Here is a 19421-nt window from a genome sequence, read left to right as displayed (position 1 = left end):
GTAGAGCATGGAGGTTGCAAAGACAAGGATTGTGGGTTTGATTCCCGCTGGGGCCTTCCATACACAAAAAAGTCCCTTGGGATGAAAGCGTCTGCTAAATGTCATCCGTTATCATTTAAAATGTGTTCCTCCTCACTGTGATCACAGAACAGGAAGGTAACACATGTAACGCCTCAAGGAAAAAGCTTAATTTGTCCAAAACACTGACAAATAATAATAATAACAGCACCCAAGAGGAAAAGTGTAGATCATTTTAACAACCATTGATGACCAAGGTTTCTTTGATAACAATATGGCAAGACAATGTAGTTGTCCAATAGGATCCTGTAGTTCTCTTTCCCAATTGGTTTGACAGACAGAGAAGGGAAAACTAGAGGCCCCTGGCCTGTAGCTGCTCTCCAGGCCCCAGGCAACCCACTCTGACACCTGATGCTTGGTGTGGGGTTGTGTACACCCAGGGAAACGGGGAGCAGACTGGCCATCTGTCTCCAGGTGAACACGGATAGCCTGCCTGACACTACATCTCCCAGAGGGCCGTAGGGCTGGGCAGCAGCTCAGAGATAGAAAGAGGTCTCTAGATGGACATCGTCATCAAGGGCTTCCATAATTTTAAAGTAGTCATCTGAGTGGGGAGCGATCAGCCGATGAATGATCAGAGCATTGTCTTCATGTTGCATTGCCTATAATTTGTAAATAGCTTTAAGCAATATCTCTGCCATCTAGTGGCTTTGTCAGCCGGCTGCCACGGAGGCCTGGCTAAAGCGACAGAGCTGCTGAAGAGCAGCAACACCAAGCTGATTACAGTTTTTTATTTTATTTTTTTATTTCACCTTTATTTAACCAGGTAGGCCAGTTGAGAACACCTTTATTTAACCAGGTAGGTTAGTTGAGAACACCTTTATTTAACCAGGTAGGCTAGTTGAGAACACCTTTATTTAACCAGGTAGGCCAGTTGAGAACACCTTTATTTAACCAGGTAGGCTAGTTGAGAACACCTTTATTTAACCAGGTAGGCCAGTTGAGAACACCTTTATTTAACCAGGTAGGCCAGTTGAGAACACCTTTATTTAACCAGGTAGGCTAGTTGAGAACACCTTTATTTAACCAGGTAGGCCAGTTGAGAACACCTTTATTTAACCAGGGAGGCCAGTTGAGAACACCTTTATTTAACCAGGTAGGCCAGTTGAGAACACCTTTATTTAACCAGGTAGGCTAGTTGAGAACACCTTTATTTAACCAGGTAGGCTAGTTGAGAACACCTTTATTTAACCAGGTAGGCTAGTTGAGAACACCTTTATTTAACCAGGTAGGCTAGTTGAGAACACCTTTATTTAACCAGGTAGGCTAGTTGAGAACACCTTTATTTAACCAGGTAGGCCAGTTGAGAACACCTTTATTTAACCAGGTAGGCCAGTTGAGAACACCTTTATTTAACCAGGTAGGCTAGTTGAGAACACCTTTATTTAACCAGGTAGGCCAGTTGAGAACACCTTTATTTAACCAGGGAGGCCAGTTGAGAACACCTTTATTTAACCAGGTAGGCCAGTTGAGAACACCTTTATTTAACCAGGTAGGCTAGTTGAGAACACCTTTATTTAACCAGGTAGGCTAGTTGAGAACACCTTTATTTAACCAGGTAGGCTAGTTGAGAACACCTTTATTTAACCAGGTAGGCTAGTTGAGAACACCTTTATTTAACCAGGTAGGCTAGTTGAGAACACCTTTATTTAACCAGGTAGGCTAGTTGAGAACACCTTTATTTAACCAGGTAGGCTAGTTGAGAACACCTTTATTTAACCGGGTAGGCTAGTTGAGAACACCTTTATTTAACCGGGTAGGCTAGTTGAGAACACCTTTATTTAACCGGGTAGGCTAGTTGAGAACACCTTTATTTAACCGGGTAGGCTAGTTGAGAACACCTTTATTTAACCGGGTAGGCTAGTTGAGAACACCTTTATTTAACCAGGTAGGCTAGTTGAGAACACCTTTATTTAACCAGGTAGGCTAGTTGAGAACACCTTTATTTAACCATGTAGGCAAGTTGAGAACACCTTTATTTAACCAGATAGGCAAGTTGAGAACAAGTTCTCATTTACAATTGCGACCTGGCCAAGATAAAGCAAAGCAGTTCGACAGATACAACGACACAGAGTTACACATGGAGTAAAACAAACATACAGTCAATAATACAGTATAAACAAGTCTATATACAATGTGAGCAAATGAGGTGAGAAGGGAGGTAAAGGCAAAAAAGGCCATGGTGGCAAGGTAAATACAATATAGCAAGTAAAACAATGGAATGGTAGTTTTGCAATGGAAGAATGTGCAAAGTAGAAATAAAAATAATGGGGTGCAAAGGAGCAAAATAAATAAAATGAAATACAGTAGGGAAAGAGGTAGTTGTTTGGGCTAAATTATAGGTGGGCTATATACAGGTGCAGTAATCTGTGAGCTGCTCTGACAGTTGGTGCTTAAAGCTAGTGAGGGAGATAAGTGTTTCCAGTTTCAGAGATTTTTGTAGTTCGTTCCAGTCATTGGCAGCAGAGAACTGGAAAGAGAGGCGGCCAAAGAAAGAATTGGTTTTGGGGGTGACTAGAGAGATATACCTGCTGGAGCGTGTGCTACAGGTGGGAGATGCTATGGTGACCAGCGAGCTGAGATAAGGGGGGACTTTACCTAGCAGGGTCTTGTAGATGACATGGAGCCAGTGGGTTTGGCGACGAGTATGAAGCGAAGGCCAGCCAACGAGAGCGTACAGGTCGCAATGGTGGGTAGTATATGGGGCTTTGGTGACAAAACGGATTGCACTGTGATAGACTGCATCCAATTTGTTGAGTAGGGTATTGGAGGCTATTTTGTAAATGACATCGCCAAAGTCGAGGATTGGTAGGATGGTCAGTTTTACAAGGGTATGTTTGGCAGCATGAGTGAAGGATGCTTTGTTGCGAAATAGGAAGCCAATTCTAGATTTAACTTTGGATTGGAGATGTTTGATATGGGTCTGGAAGGAGAGTTTACAGTTTAACCAGACACCTAAGTATTTGTAGTTGTTCACGTATTCTAAGTCAGAGCCGTCCAGAGTAGTGATGTTGGACAGGCGGGTAGGTGCAGGTAGCGATCGGTTGAAGAGCATGCATTTAGTTGTACTTGTATTTAAGAGCAATTGGAGGCCACGGAAGGAGAGTTGTATGGCATTGAAGCTTGCCTGGAGGGTTGTTAACACAGTGTCCAAAGAAGGGCCGGAAGTATACAGAATGGTGTTGTCTGCGTAGAGGTGGATCAGAGACTCACCAGCAGCAAGAGCGACCTCATTGATGTATACAGAGAAGAGAGTCGGTCCAAGAATTGAACCCTGTGGCACCCCCATAGAGACTGCCAGAGGTCCGGAAAACAGACCCTCCGATTTGACACGCTGAACTCTATCAGAGAAGTAGTTGTTGAACCAGGCGAGGCAATCATTTGAGAAACCAAGGCTGTTGAGTCTACCGATGAGGATGTGGTGATTGACAGAGTCGAAAGCCTTGGCCAGATCAATGAATACGGCTGCACAGTAATGTTTCTTATCAATGGCGGTTAAGATATCGTTTAGGACCTTGAGCGTGGCTGAGGTGCACCCATGACCAGCTCTGAAACCATATTGCATAGCAGAGAAGGTATGGTGAGATTCGAAATGGTCGGTAATCTGTTTGTTGACTTGGCTTTCGAAGACCTTAGAAAGGCATGGTAGGATAGATATAGGTCTGTAGCAGTTTGGGTCAAGAGTGTCCCCCCCTTTGAAGAGGGGGATGACCGCAGCTGCTTTCCAATCTTTGGGAATCTCAGACGACACGAAAGAGAGGTTGAACAGGCTAGTAATAGGGGTGGCAACAATTTCGGCAGATAATTTTAGAAAGAAAGGGTCCAGATTGTCTAGCCCGGCTGATTTGTAGGGGTCCAGATTTTGCAGCTCTTTCAGAACATCAGCTGAATGGATTTGGGAGAAGGAGAAATGGGGAAGGCTTGGGCGAGTTGCTGTTGGGGGTGCAGTGCTGTTGACAGGGGTAGGAGTAGCCAGGTGGAAAGCATGGCCAGCAGTAGAAAAATGCTTATTGAAATTTTCAATTATGGTGGATTTATCAGTGGTGACAGTGTTTCCTATCTTCAGTGCAGTGGGCAGCTGGGAGGAGGTGTTCTTATTCTCCATGGACTTTACAGTGTCCCAGAACTGTTTTGAGTTAGTGTTGCAAGAAGCAAATTTCTGCTTGAAAAAGCTAGCCTTGGCTTTTCTAACTGCCTGTGTTATAATGGTTTCTAGCTTCCCTGAACAGTTGCATATCACGGGGGCTGTTCGATGCTAATGCAGAACGCCATAAGATGTTTTTGTGTTGGTTAAGGGCAGTCAGGTCTGGGGAGAACCAAGGGCTATATCTATTCCTGGTTCTAAATTTCTTGAATGGGGCATGTTTATTTAAGATGGTTAGGAAGGCATTTAAAAAAAATATCCAGGCATCCTCTACTGACGGGATGAGATCAATATCCTTCCAGGATACCCCGGCCAGGTCGATTAGAAAGGCCTGCTCGCTGAAGTGTTTCAGGGAGCGTTTGACAGTGATGAGAGGAGGTCGTTTGACCGCTGACCCATTACGGATGCAGGCAATGAGGCAGATATCGCTGAGATCTTGGTTGAAGACAGCAGAGGTGTATTTAGAGGGGAAGTTGGTTAGGATGATATCTATGAGGGTGCCTGTGTTTAAGGCTTTGGGGAGGTACCTGGTAGGTTCATTGATAATGTGTGTGAGATTGAGGGCATCAAGTTTAGATTGTAGGATGGCTGGGGTGTTAAGCATGTTCCAGTTTAGGTCGCCTAGCAGCACGAGCTCGGAAGATAGATGGGGGGCAATCAGTTCACATATGGTGTCCAGAGCACAGCTGGGGGCAGAGTGTGGTCTATAGCAGGCGGCAACGGTGAGAGACTTGTTTTTAGAGAGGTGGATTTTTAAAAGTAGAAGTTCAAATTGTTTGGGTACAGACCTGGATAGTAGGACAGAACTCTGCAGGCTCTCTTTGCAGTAGATTGCAACACCGCCCCCTTTGGCAGTTCTATCTTGTCTGAAAATGTTGTAGTTTGGAATTAAAATGTCTGAATTTTTGGTGGTCTTCCTAAGCCAGGATTCAGACACAGCTAGAACATCCGGGTTGGCAGAGTGTGCTAAAGCAGTGAATAGAACAAACTTAGGGAGGAGGCTTCTAATGTTAACATGCATGAAACCAAGGCTATTACGGTTACAGAAGTCGTCAAAAGAGAGCGCCTGGGGAATAGGAGTGGAGCTAGGCACTGCAGGGCCTGGATTCACCTCTACATCGCCAGAGGAACATAGGAGGAGTAGAATAAGGGTGCGGCTAAAAGCAATAAGAATTGGTCGTCTAGAACGTCTGGAACAGAGAGTAAAAGGAGGTTTCTGGGGGCGATAAAATAGCATCAAGGTATAATGTACAGACAAAGGTAAGGTAGGATGTGAATACAGTGGAGGTAAACCTAGGTATTGAGTGATGAAGAGAGAGATATTGTCTCTAGAAACATCATTGAAACCAGGAGATGTCATTGCATGTGTGGGTGGTGGAACTAATAGGTTGGATAAGGTATAGTGAGCAGGACTAGAGGCTCTACAGTGAAATAAGCCAATAAACACTAACCAGAACAGCAATGGACAAGACATATTGACATTAAGGAGAGGCATGCTTAGTCGAGTGATCAAAAGGGTCCAGTGAGTGGAGAGGTTGGTTGAGGGTCACGGCGATTTAGACAGCTAGCCAGGCCATCGGTAGCAAGCTAGCATAGGATGGAGGTATGTTGTTAGCCAACTCTTGCGTTCCGTCAGTAGATTAGTGGGGTTCCGTGTGGTAGAGGAGATTAATCCAAATCACACAACAACAAAAATAAAAACAATAGATATAGTTATAGAGGCCCGAGAAGAAAACATAATAATAATAAAAATAAATAAATTGTCCGATTGTCTATTCAGATAGCAGCCGGTAAGACAGCTAACGGTTAGCAGGCCGCAGATGGGCGTTCAGGTAACGTCGCGACGGAGGAGCCAGCCGGATCTCCTTCAGGTAGATAACGTCGGCAGTCCAGTTGTGAAGGCCCGGTGGGGCTCCGCGTAGGCAGTAAAACGGGTCCGGATAAGTGACTGCAGCCCAGGAGTGAATGATGGAACTCAGGAGTGATTGACGGAGCTGGCTAGCACCAGAATAATTGATGTTTGCTCCGGAATCGACGAAAGCCGATTGTCACACGGATAGTAGCTAGCTAGCTGTGAGATCCGGGTATGAATGTCCAGAGAGCAGTTGAAATCCAGGGACATGGAGAGAAAAATTGGTCCGGTATGTTCCGTTCCGAGCTGCACCGTACAAAACTGGCGATAGATTTTCGAGCTAAAGGATAGCTGATGACCACAAACCGTGGTTAGCTGAATACTAACGATTTGCCAGTAAAGAAGCTAACTAGCTTCTGATTAGCTTCTGGATTAGCTTCTGGGCTAGCTCCTGGCTAGCTTCTGGCTAGTTTCTGGCTAGCTTCTTGGAGGATTACAGATCTGAGGTAAATAATACTTTTTTATAAATATAAATTGGTGAGGCTGGTTGCAGGAGAGTGTTTAGAAGATGAGTTGATGGAAAATAAAAATAAAATGTATGTGAAAAAAAGTTGTAAATATATATATATACAGGACACGACAAGACGAGGACAAAAGACGTCTGAACTGCTATGCGATCTTGGAGTGTTTTGATGACAGTAATGTGTGTTGCACAGTATACTGAAACTTTGGTATTTTTAACTATACAAAAAAAAAATGGTTTGATAGTAGAATTTTGGTTAGGTTCAGTACTTCTGTCCAATGCATCTTACACCTACTTTACCTTCTCAATCACGTATCAGATCAGCCCCTTTATAGCACGAAGAGCAGTGCTCCACTTCCTCATTGATTTCTAGAGCTCTCTGGGTTGCATTGTTTGCTCCCCCCTCATGCTGCACACAAGTATAATGTGACAGGGCATGTAGAAATGTTGAAACTGTTCATTATTGTTCGCAAAACAATGTCCTACAGGCAAGAACCCTTTACAATGCAAGAAGATACCGATATCTTCCATCTTTATAGGACAAATGTCCCAGCTAGCTGACAGCTGAAGCTATCATCAATTCACTACCCTGGTACATTGTCTATGATAATACGCAAACTAGAGGTATCATTATTCATTTGACACTAAATAGAATTTATTTATGCATTATATTAAGTCAAAATAAAAAAATGTTAATTGTTCATTCAGTATTGTTGTAACTGTCATTATTACAAATCTATATAAACCCCCCCCAAAAAAAAGTAGCCCGATTAATCGGCATCGGCTTTTTTTGGCCTTCCAATAAATCGGTATCGGCGGTAAAAAAATCGTATTCATGAAGCAAAATATGCAACTTTCAAAGCTGATTGCCACCAAAACTTTATCAATTCACTTAATCTCCCTTGCCACCATAAACAAATGTACTCAGCCTCCCGTCGGGTTTCCACTAGAATAGTAACACAGCCACATTCTACCTCCAAATGACATCATTATTTTCTTAAAGAGACAGCGCAGACTTTTACAAAAAGGGATCGCTTTTTCCATGCAAATGTTGATCAGTACAATAAAAAGAATATGATCTAGCAGTTGCCAATAAAATAAGTTCTAAATGGAAGGGAAATAGACTCATCTGTAGCCCCATGAAATCAGCCAAAACCAGCTCAACTTAATGCATGACAGTCCTATTGAATACATACCATACATAGCATACATACACACCTGTATTGTAACGAGACCTATTGAATAATATATATTACCTGTATTGTGACTACACGTGGACTACATCTTGATTTACTCAGTTTATCAAGAGATTTACCATTCAAATAAATGAATACCATTATGTTATGTAGTTATATTGGTAAAGTCAAATTGATTGCAAGATTGAATAATTGATTCATTAATGAATACATGGCTGAATAAAACATTACAATGTTAAAATGTAATGATATTGAAAGATGCCCAATGATTGAACAGAGCTTTACTGGTCAGCATCAAGGGTCATTCTGGGACTTTGGCTAATACTTTTGTTGTGGTATTGAGTAGTGTAATGGTATAAAGTCATGTGATACTAAACCTGGAATCGAAACAATAGTGTACTTTATGACAAAATCTGACTTTATTTACACCAGTGGTGTAAATAACTTAAGTAGTACATCAAAGTATTTTTACTTATGTAGTACATCAAAGTATTTTTACTTATGTAGTACATCAAAGTATTTTTACTTATGTAGTACATCAAAGTATTTTTACTTATGTAGTACATCAAAGTATTTTTACTTATGTAGTACAGCAAAGTATTTTTACTTATGTAGTACAGCAAAGTATTTTTACTTATGTAGTACATCAAAGTATTTTTACTTATGTAGTACATCAAAGTATTTTTACTTATGTAGTACAGCAAAGTATTTTTACTTAAGTATTTTTACTTATGTAGTACATCAAAGTATTTTTACGTATGTAGTACATCAAAGTATTTTTACTTATGTAGTACAGCAAAGTATTTTTACTTATGTAGTACAGCAAAGTATTTTTACTTATGTAGTACAGCAAAGTATTTTTACTTATGTAGTACATCAAAGTATTTTTACTTATGTAGTACAGCAAAGTATTTTTACTTATGTAGTACATCAAAGTATTTTTACTTATGTAGTACAGCAAAGTATTTTTACTTATGTAGTACATCAAAGTATTTTAACTTATGTAGTACATCAAAGTATTTTTACATATGTAGTACATCAAAGTATTTTTACTTATGTAGTACATCAAAGTATTTTTACTTATGTAGTACATCAAAGTATTTTTACTTATGTAGTACATCAAAGTATTTTTACTTATGTAGTACAGCAAAGTATTTTTACTTATGTAGTACAGCAAAGTATTTTTACTTATGTAGTACATCAAAGTATTTTTACTTATGTAGTACATCAAAGTATTTTTACTTATGTAGTACAGCAAAGTATTTTTACTTAAGTATTTTTACTTATGTAGTACATCAAAGTATTTTTACGTATGTAGTACATCAAAGTATTTTTACTTATGTAGTACAGCAAAGTATTTTTACTTATGTAGTACAGCAAAGTATTTTTACTTATGTAGTACATCAAAGTATTTTTACTTATGTAGTACATCAAAGTATTTTTACTTATGTAGTACAGCAAAGTATTTTTACTTATGTAGTACATCAAAGTATTTTTACTTATGTAGTACAGCAAAGTATTTTTACTTATGTAGTACAGCAAAGTATTTTAACTTATGTAGTACAGCAAAGTATTTTAACTTATGTAGTACATCAAAGTATTTTTACATATGTAGTACATCAAAGTATTTTTTCTTATGTGGTACATCAAAGTATTTTTTCTTATGTGGTACATCAAAGTATTTTTACTTATGTAGTACATCAAAGTATTTTTACTTATGTAGTACATCAAAGTATTTTTACTTATGTAGTACATCAAAGTATTTTTACTTATGTAGTACATCAAAGTATTTTTACTTATGTAGTACATCAAAGTATTTTTACTTATGTAGTACATCAAAGTATTTTTACTTATGTAGTACATCAAAGTATTTTTACTTATGTAGTACATCAAAGTATTTTAACTTTTAACTGTCTTTGCTGGTCTACTGATGGAACTAATTAACACAAACAGTTGGCTATAAAAGTAGAGGTGACTCTTTCCCTGCAGAATTGAGTTAGAAAAAAAAATGAATCATCACCTATTTTCTCTGTTTACATGGAGCTAATAAAACAACATGCTTCTGTTATTGAACATTTGGAAGTATTATTTTTCTTACCACATTTTTGGGGTCTGCGTTTAATCTTCCACCCGCATTTCCGTGCCAACATGTCCGATCTGTCACCTGCAAATGCTGTGAACAAGCACACACACACACACACACACACACACACACAATATATTACAACTAGATTCTTCAGAGTTCATATTTAAACGTAATTGTTTCTGATACCGTAAATGGCATAAGCTCCAATAACAATCTAAAGTACCTTTGCAGCTTCCAGTAAACGTCTGCTGTTGTCACTCCTGTTGACTGTCCACGTGGCTGTCCTCAGGTTGGGGCTCAGCTACAGAATGGGAGACAGAGGGGAGGAGACACCAGAGGGGAGGAGACACCAGAGGGGAGGAGACACCAGAGGGGAGGAGACACCAGAGGGGAGGAACCTGTTTCAGTAAAAATGTACAGATCCAGACAGAAGAGAAACATTCCTTCTTGTTGACAGATACCCCCTCAGGGCTGTGAGATAAAACAGTAGCCAAAAAGCATGGAAGTTCAAACACAGCCGGTGTCAGTTGAGGTCACGGTGTACAGATAATATTTAACAGACTGTATTTAGGAGACAAGAGGTTGTGAACATAACTAAGACTATAGAGTGGAGGTAACCCTTATTGATGACATGTGGGTCGATCCATTTCAACCATGACACCCAGCGTTTCAGAGAGTTCCGAAATATTTTCTGTAGTTAGGAATGCTGATTTATTTCTACAACTTTATTTTGCTGAGATACAATTTGATTTCTGAGAAATTATACTAATTGATTGCACCCATATTGGCCATTTTAATTTAAAGGATCCAAATCATATTCAATAAATATAGTACCCGACATCCGATTTGGACCAAACGTTTTTCAAACAATGAGTAAGACATGAGGAATCCAAAGACATGGTCAAAAGCCCCTCAAGGACCCGCCACACCATCCCACGACCAGTACACAGTATCAGTTCTGACAGAACCCCCCCCCACCATCCCACGACCAGTACACAGTATCAGTTCTGACAGACACGGACCATCCCACGACCAGTACACAGTATCAGTTCTGACAGACACGGACCCCCCCACCATCCCACGACCAGTACACAGTATCAGTTCTGACAGACACGGACCCCCCCACCATCCCACGACCAGTACACAGTATCAGATCTGACAGACACGGACCCCCCCACCATCCCACGACCAGTACACAGTATTAGTTCTGACAGACACGGACCCCCCCACCATCCCACGACCAGTACACAGTATCAGTTCTGACAGACACGGACCCCCGTACCATCCCACGACCAGTATACAGTATCAGTTCTGACAGACACGGACCCCCCCACCATCCCACGACCAGTATACAGTATCAGATCTGACAGACACGGACCCCCCCACCATCCCACGACCAGTATACAGTATCAGATCTAACAGAGACGGACCCCCCCACCATCCCACGACCAGTACACAGTATCAGTTCTGACAGACACGGACCCCCCCACCATTCCACGACCAGTACACAGTATCAGTTCTGACAGACACGGACCCCCCCACACCATCCCACGACCAGTACATAGTATCAGTTCTGAGACAAGTAGTATGGAGCTACGGCTCTGAGTATTGTTTCTTCATATAATAATGTATTCAGTGAATTTGGTGAGGTTTGTTTGCCCTGTTCAGATAAACCTAAACTTAAATGTCTAATTTATGTCTCATTCTACATCCTGACATAAACAGATTCTGACCAGTAGATGGTGCTGTTCCTGCTATAAGGTGTGATTTGTTTTTAGGATGACGACTTATGTCCCCATGGGGAAATGTTGGTTGCAGATCTGTGCATACATGACACATAATAGAAGCTAACGTTTTCTGTAAGTCTTCACAAGGTTTTCACACACTGTTGCTGGTATTTTGGCCCATTCCTCCATGCAGATCTCCTCTAGAGCAGGGATGTTTTGGGGCTGTTACTGGGCAACATGGACTTTCAACTCCTTCCAAAGATTTTCTATGGGGTTGAGATCTGGAGACTGGCTAGGCCACTCCAGGACCTTGAAATGCTTCTTACGAAGCCACTCCTTCAATGCCCGGGCGGTGTTTTTGGAATAATTGTCATGCTGAAAGACCCAGCCACGTTTCATCTTCAATGCCCTTGCTGATGGAAGGAGGTTTTCACTTCAAATCTCACGATACATGGTCCCATTCATTCTTTCTTTACACGGATCAGTCGTCCTGGTCTCTTTGCAGAAAAACAGCCCCAAAGCATGATGTTTCCACCCCTATGCTTCACAGTAGGTATGGTGTTCTTTGGATGCAACTCAGCATTCTGTGTCCTCCAAAGACGACGAATTGAGTTACCAAAAAGTTATATTTTGGTTTCATCTGACCATATGACATTCTCCCAATCTTCTTCTGGATCATCCAAATGCTCTCTAGCAAACTTCAGACGGGCCTGGACATGTACTGGCTTAAGCAGGGAGACAAGTCTGGCACTGCAGGATTTGAGTCCCTGGCGGCGTAGTGTGTTACTGATGGTAGGCTTTGTTACTTTGGTCCCAGCTCTCTGCAGGTCATTCACTAGGTCCCCCCCGTGTGGTTCTGGGATTTTTGCTCACTGTTCTTGTGATCATTTTGACCCCACGGGGTAAGATCTTGCGTGGAGCCCCAGATCGAGGGAGATTATCAGTGGTCTTGTATGTCTTCCATTTCCTAATAATTGCTCCCACAGTTGATTTCTTCAAACCAAGCTGCTTACCTATTGCAGATTCAGTCTTCCCAGCCTGGTGCAGGTCTACAATTTTGTTTCTGGTGTCCTTTGACAGCTCTTTGGTCTTGGCCATAGTGGAGTTTGGAATGTGACTGTTTGAGGTTGTGGACAGGTGTCTTTTATACTGATAACAAGTTCAAACAGGTGCCATTGATACAGGTAACAAGTGGAGTACAGGGGAGCCTCTTAAAGAAGAAGTTACAGGTCTGTGAGAGCCAGAAATCTTGCTTGTTTGTAGGTGACCAAATACTCATTTTCCACCACAATATGCAAATAAGTTCATTAAAAATCCTGCAATTTGATTTTCTGGATTTTTTTTCTCATTTTCTGTCATAGTTGAAGTGTACCTATGATGAAAATTACAGGCCTCATCTTTTTAAGTGGGAGAACTTGCACAATTGGTGGCTGACTAAATACTTTTTTGCCCCACTAAGTATTCAGACTCTTTACTCAGTACTTTGTTGAAGCACCTTTAGCAGTGATTACAGCCTCAAGTCTTCTTGGGTACGACGCTACAAGCTTGGCATACCTGTATTTGGGGAGTTTCTCCCATTCTTCTTTGCAGATCCTCTCAAGCTCTGTGAGGTTGGATGGTGAGCGTCGCTGCACAGCTATTTTCAGGTCTCTCCAGAGATGTTTGATCGGGTTCAAGTCTGGGCTCTAGCTGGGCCACTCCAGGAAATTCAGACTTGTACCGAAGCCCCTCCTGCGATGACTTGGCTGTGTGCTTAGGGTCGTTGTCCTGTTGAAAGGTGAACCTTTAACTCAGTCTGAGGTCCTGAGTGCTCTGGAGCAGGTTTTCACCAAGAATCTCTCTGTAATTTGCTCTATTCATCTTTGCCCCGATCCTGACTAGTTTCCCAGTTCACGCCGCTGAAAAACATCCCCACAGCGTGATGCTGCCACTACCATGCTTCACCGTAGGGATGGTGTCCGGTTTCCTCCAGACTTGACGCTTGGCATTCAGGCCAAAGAGTTCAATATTGGTTTCATCAGAACAAACAGGATGCACCTGAGCTCAATTTCAAATCTCATAGCAAAGGGTCTGAATACTTAAGTAAATAAAGTATGTTTTATTTTTTTTTATAAATTTGCAATAATGTCTAAACACCTGTTTACCCTTTGTCTTTATAGGGTATTGTGTGTAGTGTGTAGAGTAAGGCCGTGTAGTGTGTAGAGTAAGGCCGTGTAGAATAAGGCCGTGTAGTGTGTAGAGTAAGGCCGTGTAGTGTGTAGAATAAGGCCGTGTAGTGTGTAGAATGAGGCCGTGTAGTGTGTAGAGTAAGGCCGTGTAGTGTGTAGAATAAGGCCGTGTTGTGTGTAGAGTAAGGCCGTGTTGTGTGTAGAATGAGGCCGTGTTGTGTGTAGAGTGAGGCCGTGTAGTGTGTAGAGTGAGGCCGTGTAGTGTGTAGAGTGAGGCCGTGTAGTGTGTAGAGTGAGGCCGTAGAGTGAGGCCGTGTAGTGTGTAGAGTGAGGCCGTGTAGTGTGTAGAGTGAGGCCGTGTAGTGAGGCCGTGTAGAGAATGAGGCCGTGTAGTGTGTAGAATGAGGCCGTGTAGTGTGTAGAATGAGGCCGTGTAGTGTGTAGAATGAGGCCGTGTAGTGTGTAGAATGAGGCCGTGTAGTGTGTAGAATGAGGCCGTGTAGTGTGTAGAATGAGGCCGTGTAGTGTGTAGAATGAGGCCGTGTAGTGTGTAGAATGAGGCCGTGTAGTGTGTAGAATGAGGCCGTGTAGTGTGTAGAATGAGGCCGTGTAGTGTGTAGAATGAGGCCGTGTAGTGTGTAGAATGAGGCCGTGTAGTGTGTAGAATGAGGCCGTGTAGTGTGTAGAATGAGGCCGTGTAGTGTGTAGAATGAGGCCGTGTAGTGTGTAGAATGAGGCCGTGTAGTGTGTAGAATGAGGCAGTGTAGTGTGTAGAATGAGGCCGTGTAGTGTGTAGAATGAGGCCGTGTAGTGTGTAGAATAAGGCCGTGTAGTGTGTAGAATAAGGCCGTGTAGTGTGTAGAATGAGGTCGTGTAGAATAAGGAAGTGTAGTGTGTAGAATAAGGCTGTGTAGTGTGTAGAATAAGGCCGTGTAGTGTGTAGAATAAGGCAGTGTAGTGTGTAGAATAAGGCTGTGTAGTGTGTAGAATAAGGCAGTGTAGTGTGTAGAATAAGGCAGTGTAGTGTGTAGAATAAGGCAGTGTAGTGTGTAGAATAAGGCAGTGTAGTGTGTAGAATAAGGCAGTGTAGTGTGTAGAATGAGGCCGTGTAGTGTGTAGAATGAGGCCGTGTAGTGTGTAGAATGAGGCCGTGTAGTGTGTAGAATGAGGCCGTGTAGTGTGTAGAATGAGGCCGTGTAGTGTGTAGAATGAGGCCGCGTAGTGTGTAGAATGAGGCCGTGTAGTGTGCAGAATGAGGAAGTGTAGTGTGTAGAATAAGGCCGTGTAGTGTGTAGAATAAGGCTGTGTAGTGTGTAGAATGAGGCCGCGTAGTGTGTAGAATGAGGCCGCGTAGTGTGTAGAATGAGGCCACGTAGTGTGTAGAATAAGGAAGTGTAGTGTGTAGAATAAAGCAGTGTAGTGTGTAGAATGAGGCCGTGTAGTGTGTAGAATGAGGCCGTGTAGTGTGTAGAATGAGGCCGTGTAGTGTGTAGAATGAGGCCGTGTAGTGTGTAGAATGAGGCCGTGTAGTGTGTAGAATGAGGCCGTGTAGTGTGTAGAATGAGGCCGTGTAGTGTGTAGAATGAGGCCGTGTAGTGTGTAGAATGAGGCCGTGTAGTGTGTAGAATGAGGCCGTGTAGTGTGTAGAATGAGGCCGTGTAGTGTGTAGAATGAGGCAGTGTAGTGTGTAGAATGAGGCCGTGTAGTGTGTAGAATGAGGCCGTGTAGTGTGTAGAATAAGGCCGTGTAGTGTGTAGAATAAGGCCGTGTAGTGTGTAGAATGAGGTCGTGTAGAATAAGGAAGTGTAGTGTGTAGAATAAGGCTGTGTAGTGTGTAGAATAAGGCTGTGTAGTGTGTAGAATAAGGCCGTGTAGTGTGTAGAATAAGGCAGTGTAGTGTGTAGAATAAGGCTGTGTAGTGTGTAGAATAAGGCAGTGTAGTGTGTAGAATAAGGCAGTGTAGTGTGTAGAATAAGGCAGTGTAGTGTGTAGAATAAGGCAGTGTAGTGTGTAGAATAAGGCAGTGTAGTGTGTAGAATGAGGCCGTGTAGTGTGTAGAATGAGGCCGTGTAGTGTGTAGAATGAGGCCGTGTAGTGTGTAGAATGAGGCCGTGTAGTGTGTAGAATGAGGCCGTGTAGTGTGTAGAATGAGGCCGCGTAGTGTGTAGAATGAGGCCGCGTAGTGTGTAGAATGAGGCCGTGTAGTGTGCAGAATGAGGAAGTGTAGTGTGTAGAATAAGGCCGTGTAGTGTGTAGAATAAGGCTGTGTAGTGTGTAGAATGAGGCCGCGTAGTGTGTAGAATGAGGCCACGTAGTGTGTAGAATGAGGCCACGTAGTGTGTAGAATAAGGAAGTGTAGTGTGTAGAATAAAGCAGTGTAGTGTGTAGAATGAGGCTGTGTAGTGTGTAGAATGAGGCTGTGTAGTGTGTAGAATAAGGCAGTGTAGTGTGTAGAATGAGGTCGTGTAGAATAAGGCTGTATAGTGTGTAGAATGAGGCCGCGTAGTGTGTAGAATAAGGAAGTGTAGTGTGTAGAATGAGGCTGTGTAGTGTGTAGAATAAGGCTGTGTAGTGTGTAGAATGAGGTCGTGTAGAATAAGGCTGTGTAGTGTGTAGAATGAGGCCGTGTAGTGTGTAGAATGAGGCAGTGTAGTGTGTAGAATGAGGCAGTGTAGTGTGAAGAATAAGGCCGTGTAGTGTGTAGAATAAGGCCGTGTAGTGTGTAGAATAAGGCTGTATAGTGTGTAGAATGAGGCAGTGTAGTGTGTAGAATAAGGCCGTGTAGTGTGTAGTGTGTAGAATAAGGCCGTGTAGTGTGTAGAATAAGGCCGCGTAGTGTGTAGAATAAGGAAGTGTAGTGTGTAGAATAAGGCTGTAACAACTAAATGTGGAAAAAGTATAGGGGTCTTAATACACACGGAAGAGGACTATATTAGCACCCTCTAATTGGTTGTTGATCATTGCCAGACAGCCATCTTCAAGTCTTGCATTACATTTTCAAGTAGATTCACTATTCCATACTCAGTCGTCAGCAATACCTTCCATGTATACATAAAGAAAAGCAAGAAGTAGACAGAAAAACATGTTGTTTGAAAGGTGTACAAGTAACATTGAGTTACACAATCAATTTGTTGATACTTTAGGATGATTTAGACATGCAAAAATGCTAATATAGGTCCCTTGTCCATAGACTGCAAACACAGTGAGGAAACCAATGTAATTTTGTAATTCGGGTGAACTATCCCTGTAGCATTGAGGGAGGAAGGGTCTTCAAAAAAAAATTTCAGCTAATAGCAGGAACTGCACTATCTAGGAGGTCAGAACCTGGTAATAAGAGGATGTTGGCTGGAACATACACCCAACAACTTAAATTAGTAATGGTCTCTGAACAGGGGAAACAAACATCCAATTCACTGAGTACATTACAGCTCTATACTATTTATCAGACAGAACTGATAATGTATACTGGTTAACAGTTTTCAAATTACGGACATGTTTGTACATAGTCCCCCCATTTTAGGGGTCCAAAAGCAATGGGACCAATTCACTTGTGTATTAAAGTAGTGAAAAGTTAAGTATTTGGTCCCATATTCATAGCATGCAATGACTACAAACTTGTTGATGCTTTTTAAGTTTGTTTTGGTTGTGTTTAGATTATTTTGTGCCCAATTGAACTGAATGGTAAATAATGTATTGAGTCACTTATTGTAAATAAGAATAGAATATATTTCTAAACACTTCTACATTAATGTGGATGCTACTATGATTACGGTAATCCTGAAGGAATTGTAAATAATGATGAGTGAGAAAGTTAAACGTACAAATATCTTACTGTAGAAGTTTAGCACAGATACATACAGCCATGTGCGCCTCCATCTGACATGTTCAGAGCCACGCTAGATAGCTAAGCAGCACAGCTGGTCGCCTCATATTCCATCTGTTATCCGTAAACAAGTGTTGTAACTTGGAGACACAGTCGTCTGGGAAGCATAACCCTAACAAGGCCGTTTAATCTTTAGTTTTAAAAAAACTATTTCTCGCTAATAGTAAAGATAAGGTCATTATGCTTCCAAAACCGTACAGCAAGCAATTTTTTTTGTATTTAACAAGCAATACATGTTAATGTTGAGACCGAACGTCAGGGATCTTAAAACTCCCCCCTACAGAAGACACCTTCGTCCAATGACTTATGGAACGGAGTGTCAGGAACAAACCCAGTGTGTCAGGAACAAATTGAGACAGTGCTCCTGGTGGAATACGTGTTTTACAACCTATAGAGATGATTTTAGACATCAAGAGCTAGCTATATGCCAGAACATGCAGGATCATCTTTTATATCCGTTTTGTAAAACCACCTTGACAGTGTTGTCCAACTACTATGTGTAAAGTCTGTCATCATAACTGTAGTACTAGCTGGCTTATACAACCTGGGGTGTAATAATTAGTCCAAACAGTTGCAAAACGGAACATTTCTAGAGTTTCTATTGGACAAATTCAGGTCGGTCCCTCCCAGTTTCGTTAGCTTCCGTTTAAGAAAGGTTTTGCAACACATTTGGCCTAATGAATACGCCAACGGTGTCTGCCAAGTTCAGGCAATATCAGTCGGTTCAAGGTTGGGATGCCCAGTCTTATCTCACGGGACATACTGTGCACGGACACTCTTTTACTCTGTCAGTTCCAAAGTAGGCAGACAGCCTAGCGGTTAAGAGCGTTGGGTCGAATCCCTGAACCGACTAGGTGAAAAATCTGTCGATGTGCCCTTCAGCAAGACACTTAACCCTAATTACTCCTGTAAATCGTGGAAGGATAAGAGCTTCTACCAAATGACAACTGTAAATGGTCAACACGTGACCCACTCACTGGAGCCCACAAACTATATACCTCAGCGACAAAAAATTAACCCAGCAAGCTACGTATGAGGTGTAACTTCAGTTAGTATTCAAAGTATATTTAGCTAGTTAGTCATGTGTCGAAATCACTTTCACCTCAACTTGCCGGATACGTCGAGTAGCAGGCAAGGCTACCAACCTAGCAAAACATTGACAGCCATGGCAATCTTGTGAAAACAGACACCACAAGCTTGGTTAGCTTAACTTTCTGGTAGCTGACACATATTACTATAATATCACTTATACGGTCATCCCAAACCCGGATAACGTTATAACATGTTGATGTGCCCTTGTCAGCTTGTGTCGAAAGTGTGACTCTCAGAACAGTGTCCTTCTCCCCTCACCAAATAAGTAGTCTGTTGTTTCCGTTGCTTCCCATTCGGTTTGTTACCTCCTCGCCAAGCATGATAAAAACTTGTCTGTTGAAGTAAAATAGCTAATTTTCTTCTCTGCAGGTGTAAAACGCATTCCAGTGGGACCAACAGCGGAGCCATCTTACCTAAGGAAAGCGGGGTCGATAACGAACAAACTTCCGTCATTTCCTATTAGAACGACCTTTGCACCCTTATCGTCTTTCATTATTATTTTTTGAAGGAATAAAATCATAATAGCTATCTATGTGGCTATTTCGAAACATGTGGTCCTTATATACCTAATTAAATTATATTTCGACGTTTTGCTTGTAATGTAGGTTTTTACTCCTCTGATTGAAACGATTTGTAAACAATCACGTACTTGTGACCTTACTAAGTGTTGTG

The 19421-nt window shown here is 41.9% G+C and overlaps 1 protein-coding gene across 1 annotated transcript in view; it reads right to left on the bottom strand.

Moving 5' to 3' along the window:
- The window catches only part of LOC139366600 (iron-sulfur clusters transporter ABCB7, mitochondrial-like), a 48792-nt gene extending 29400 nt beyond the window's left edge, over positions 1-19392 (bottom strand). The window contains exons 1-3 of the mRNA XM_071104283.1: positions 19008-19392; positions 10103-10180; positions 9892-9966 (exon numbers count right to left, since the gene is read on the bottom strand). Coding sequence (XP_070960384.1) covers positions 9892-9966; positions 10103-10180; positions 19008-19202 — 348 coding nt within the window. The 5' untranslated portion in view covers positions 19203-19392. The remainder of the gene's footprint in view (positions 1-9891; positions 9967-10102; positions 10181-19007) is intronic.
- Between the last annotated feature and the right edge of the window lie 29 nt (positions 19393-19421).

The sequence above is a fragment of the Oncorhynchus clarkii genome, chromosome 14, assembly GCF_045791955.1.
Source record: "Oncorhynchus clarkii lewisi isolate Uvic-CL-2024 chromosome 14, UVic_Ocla_1.0, whole genome shotgun sequence".
Classification (NCBI taxonomy): domain Eukaryota; kingdom Metazoa; phylum Chordata; class Actinopteri; order Salmoniformes; family Salmonidae; genus Oncorhynchus; species Oncorhynchus clarkii.
This window is presented reverse-complemented; position numbering and strand designations above follow the sequence as displayed.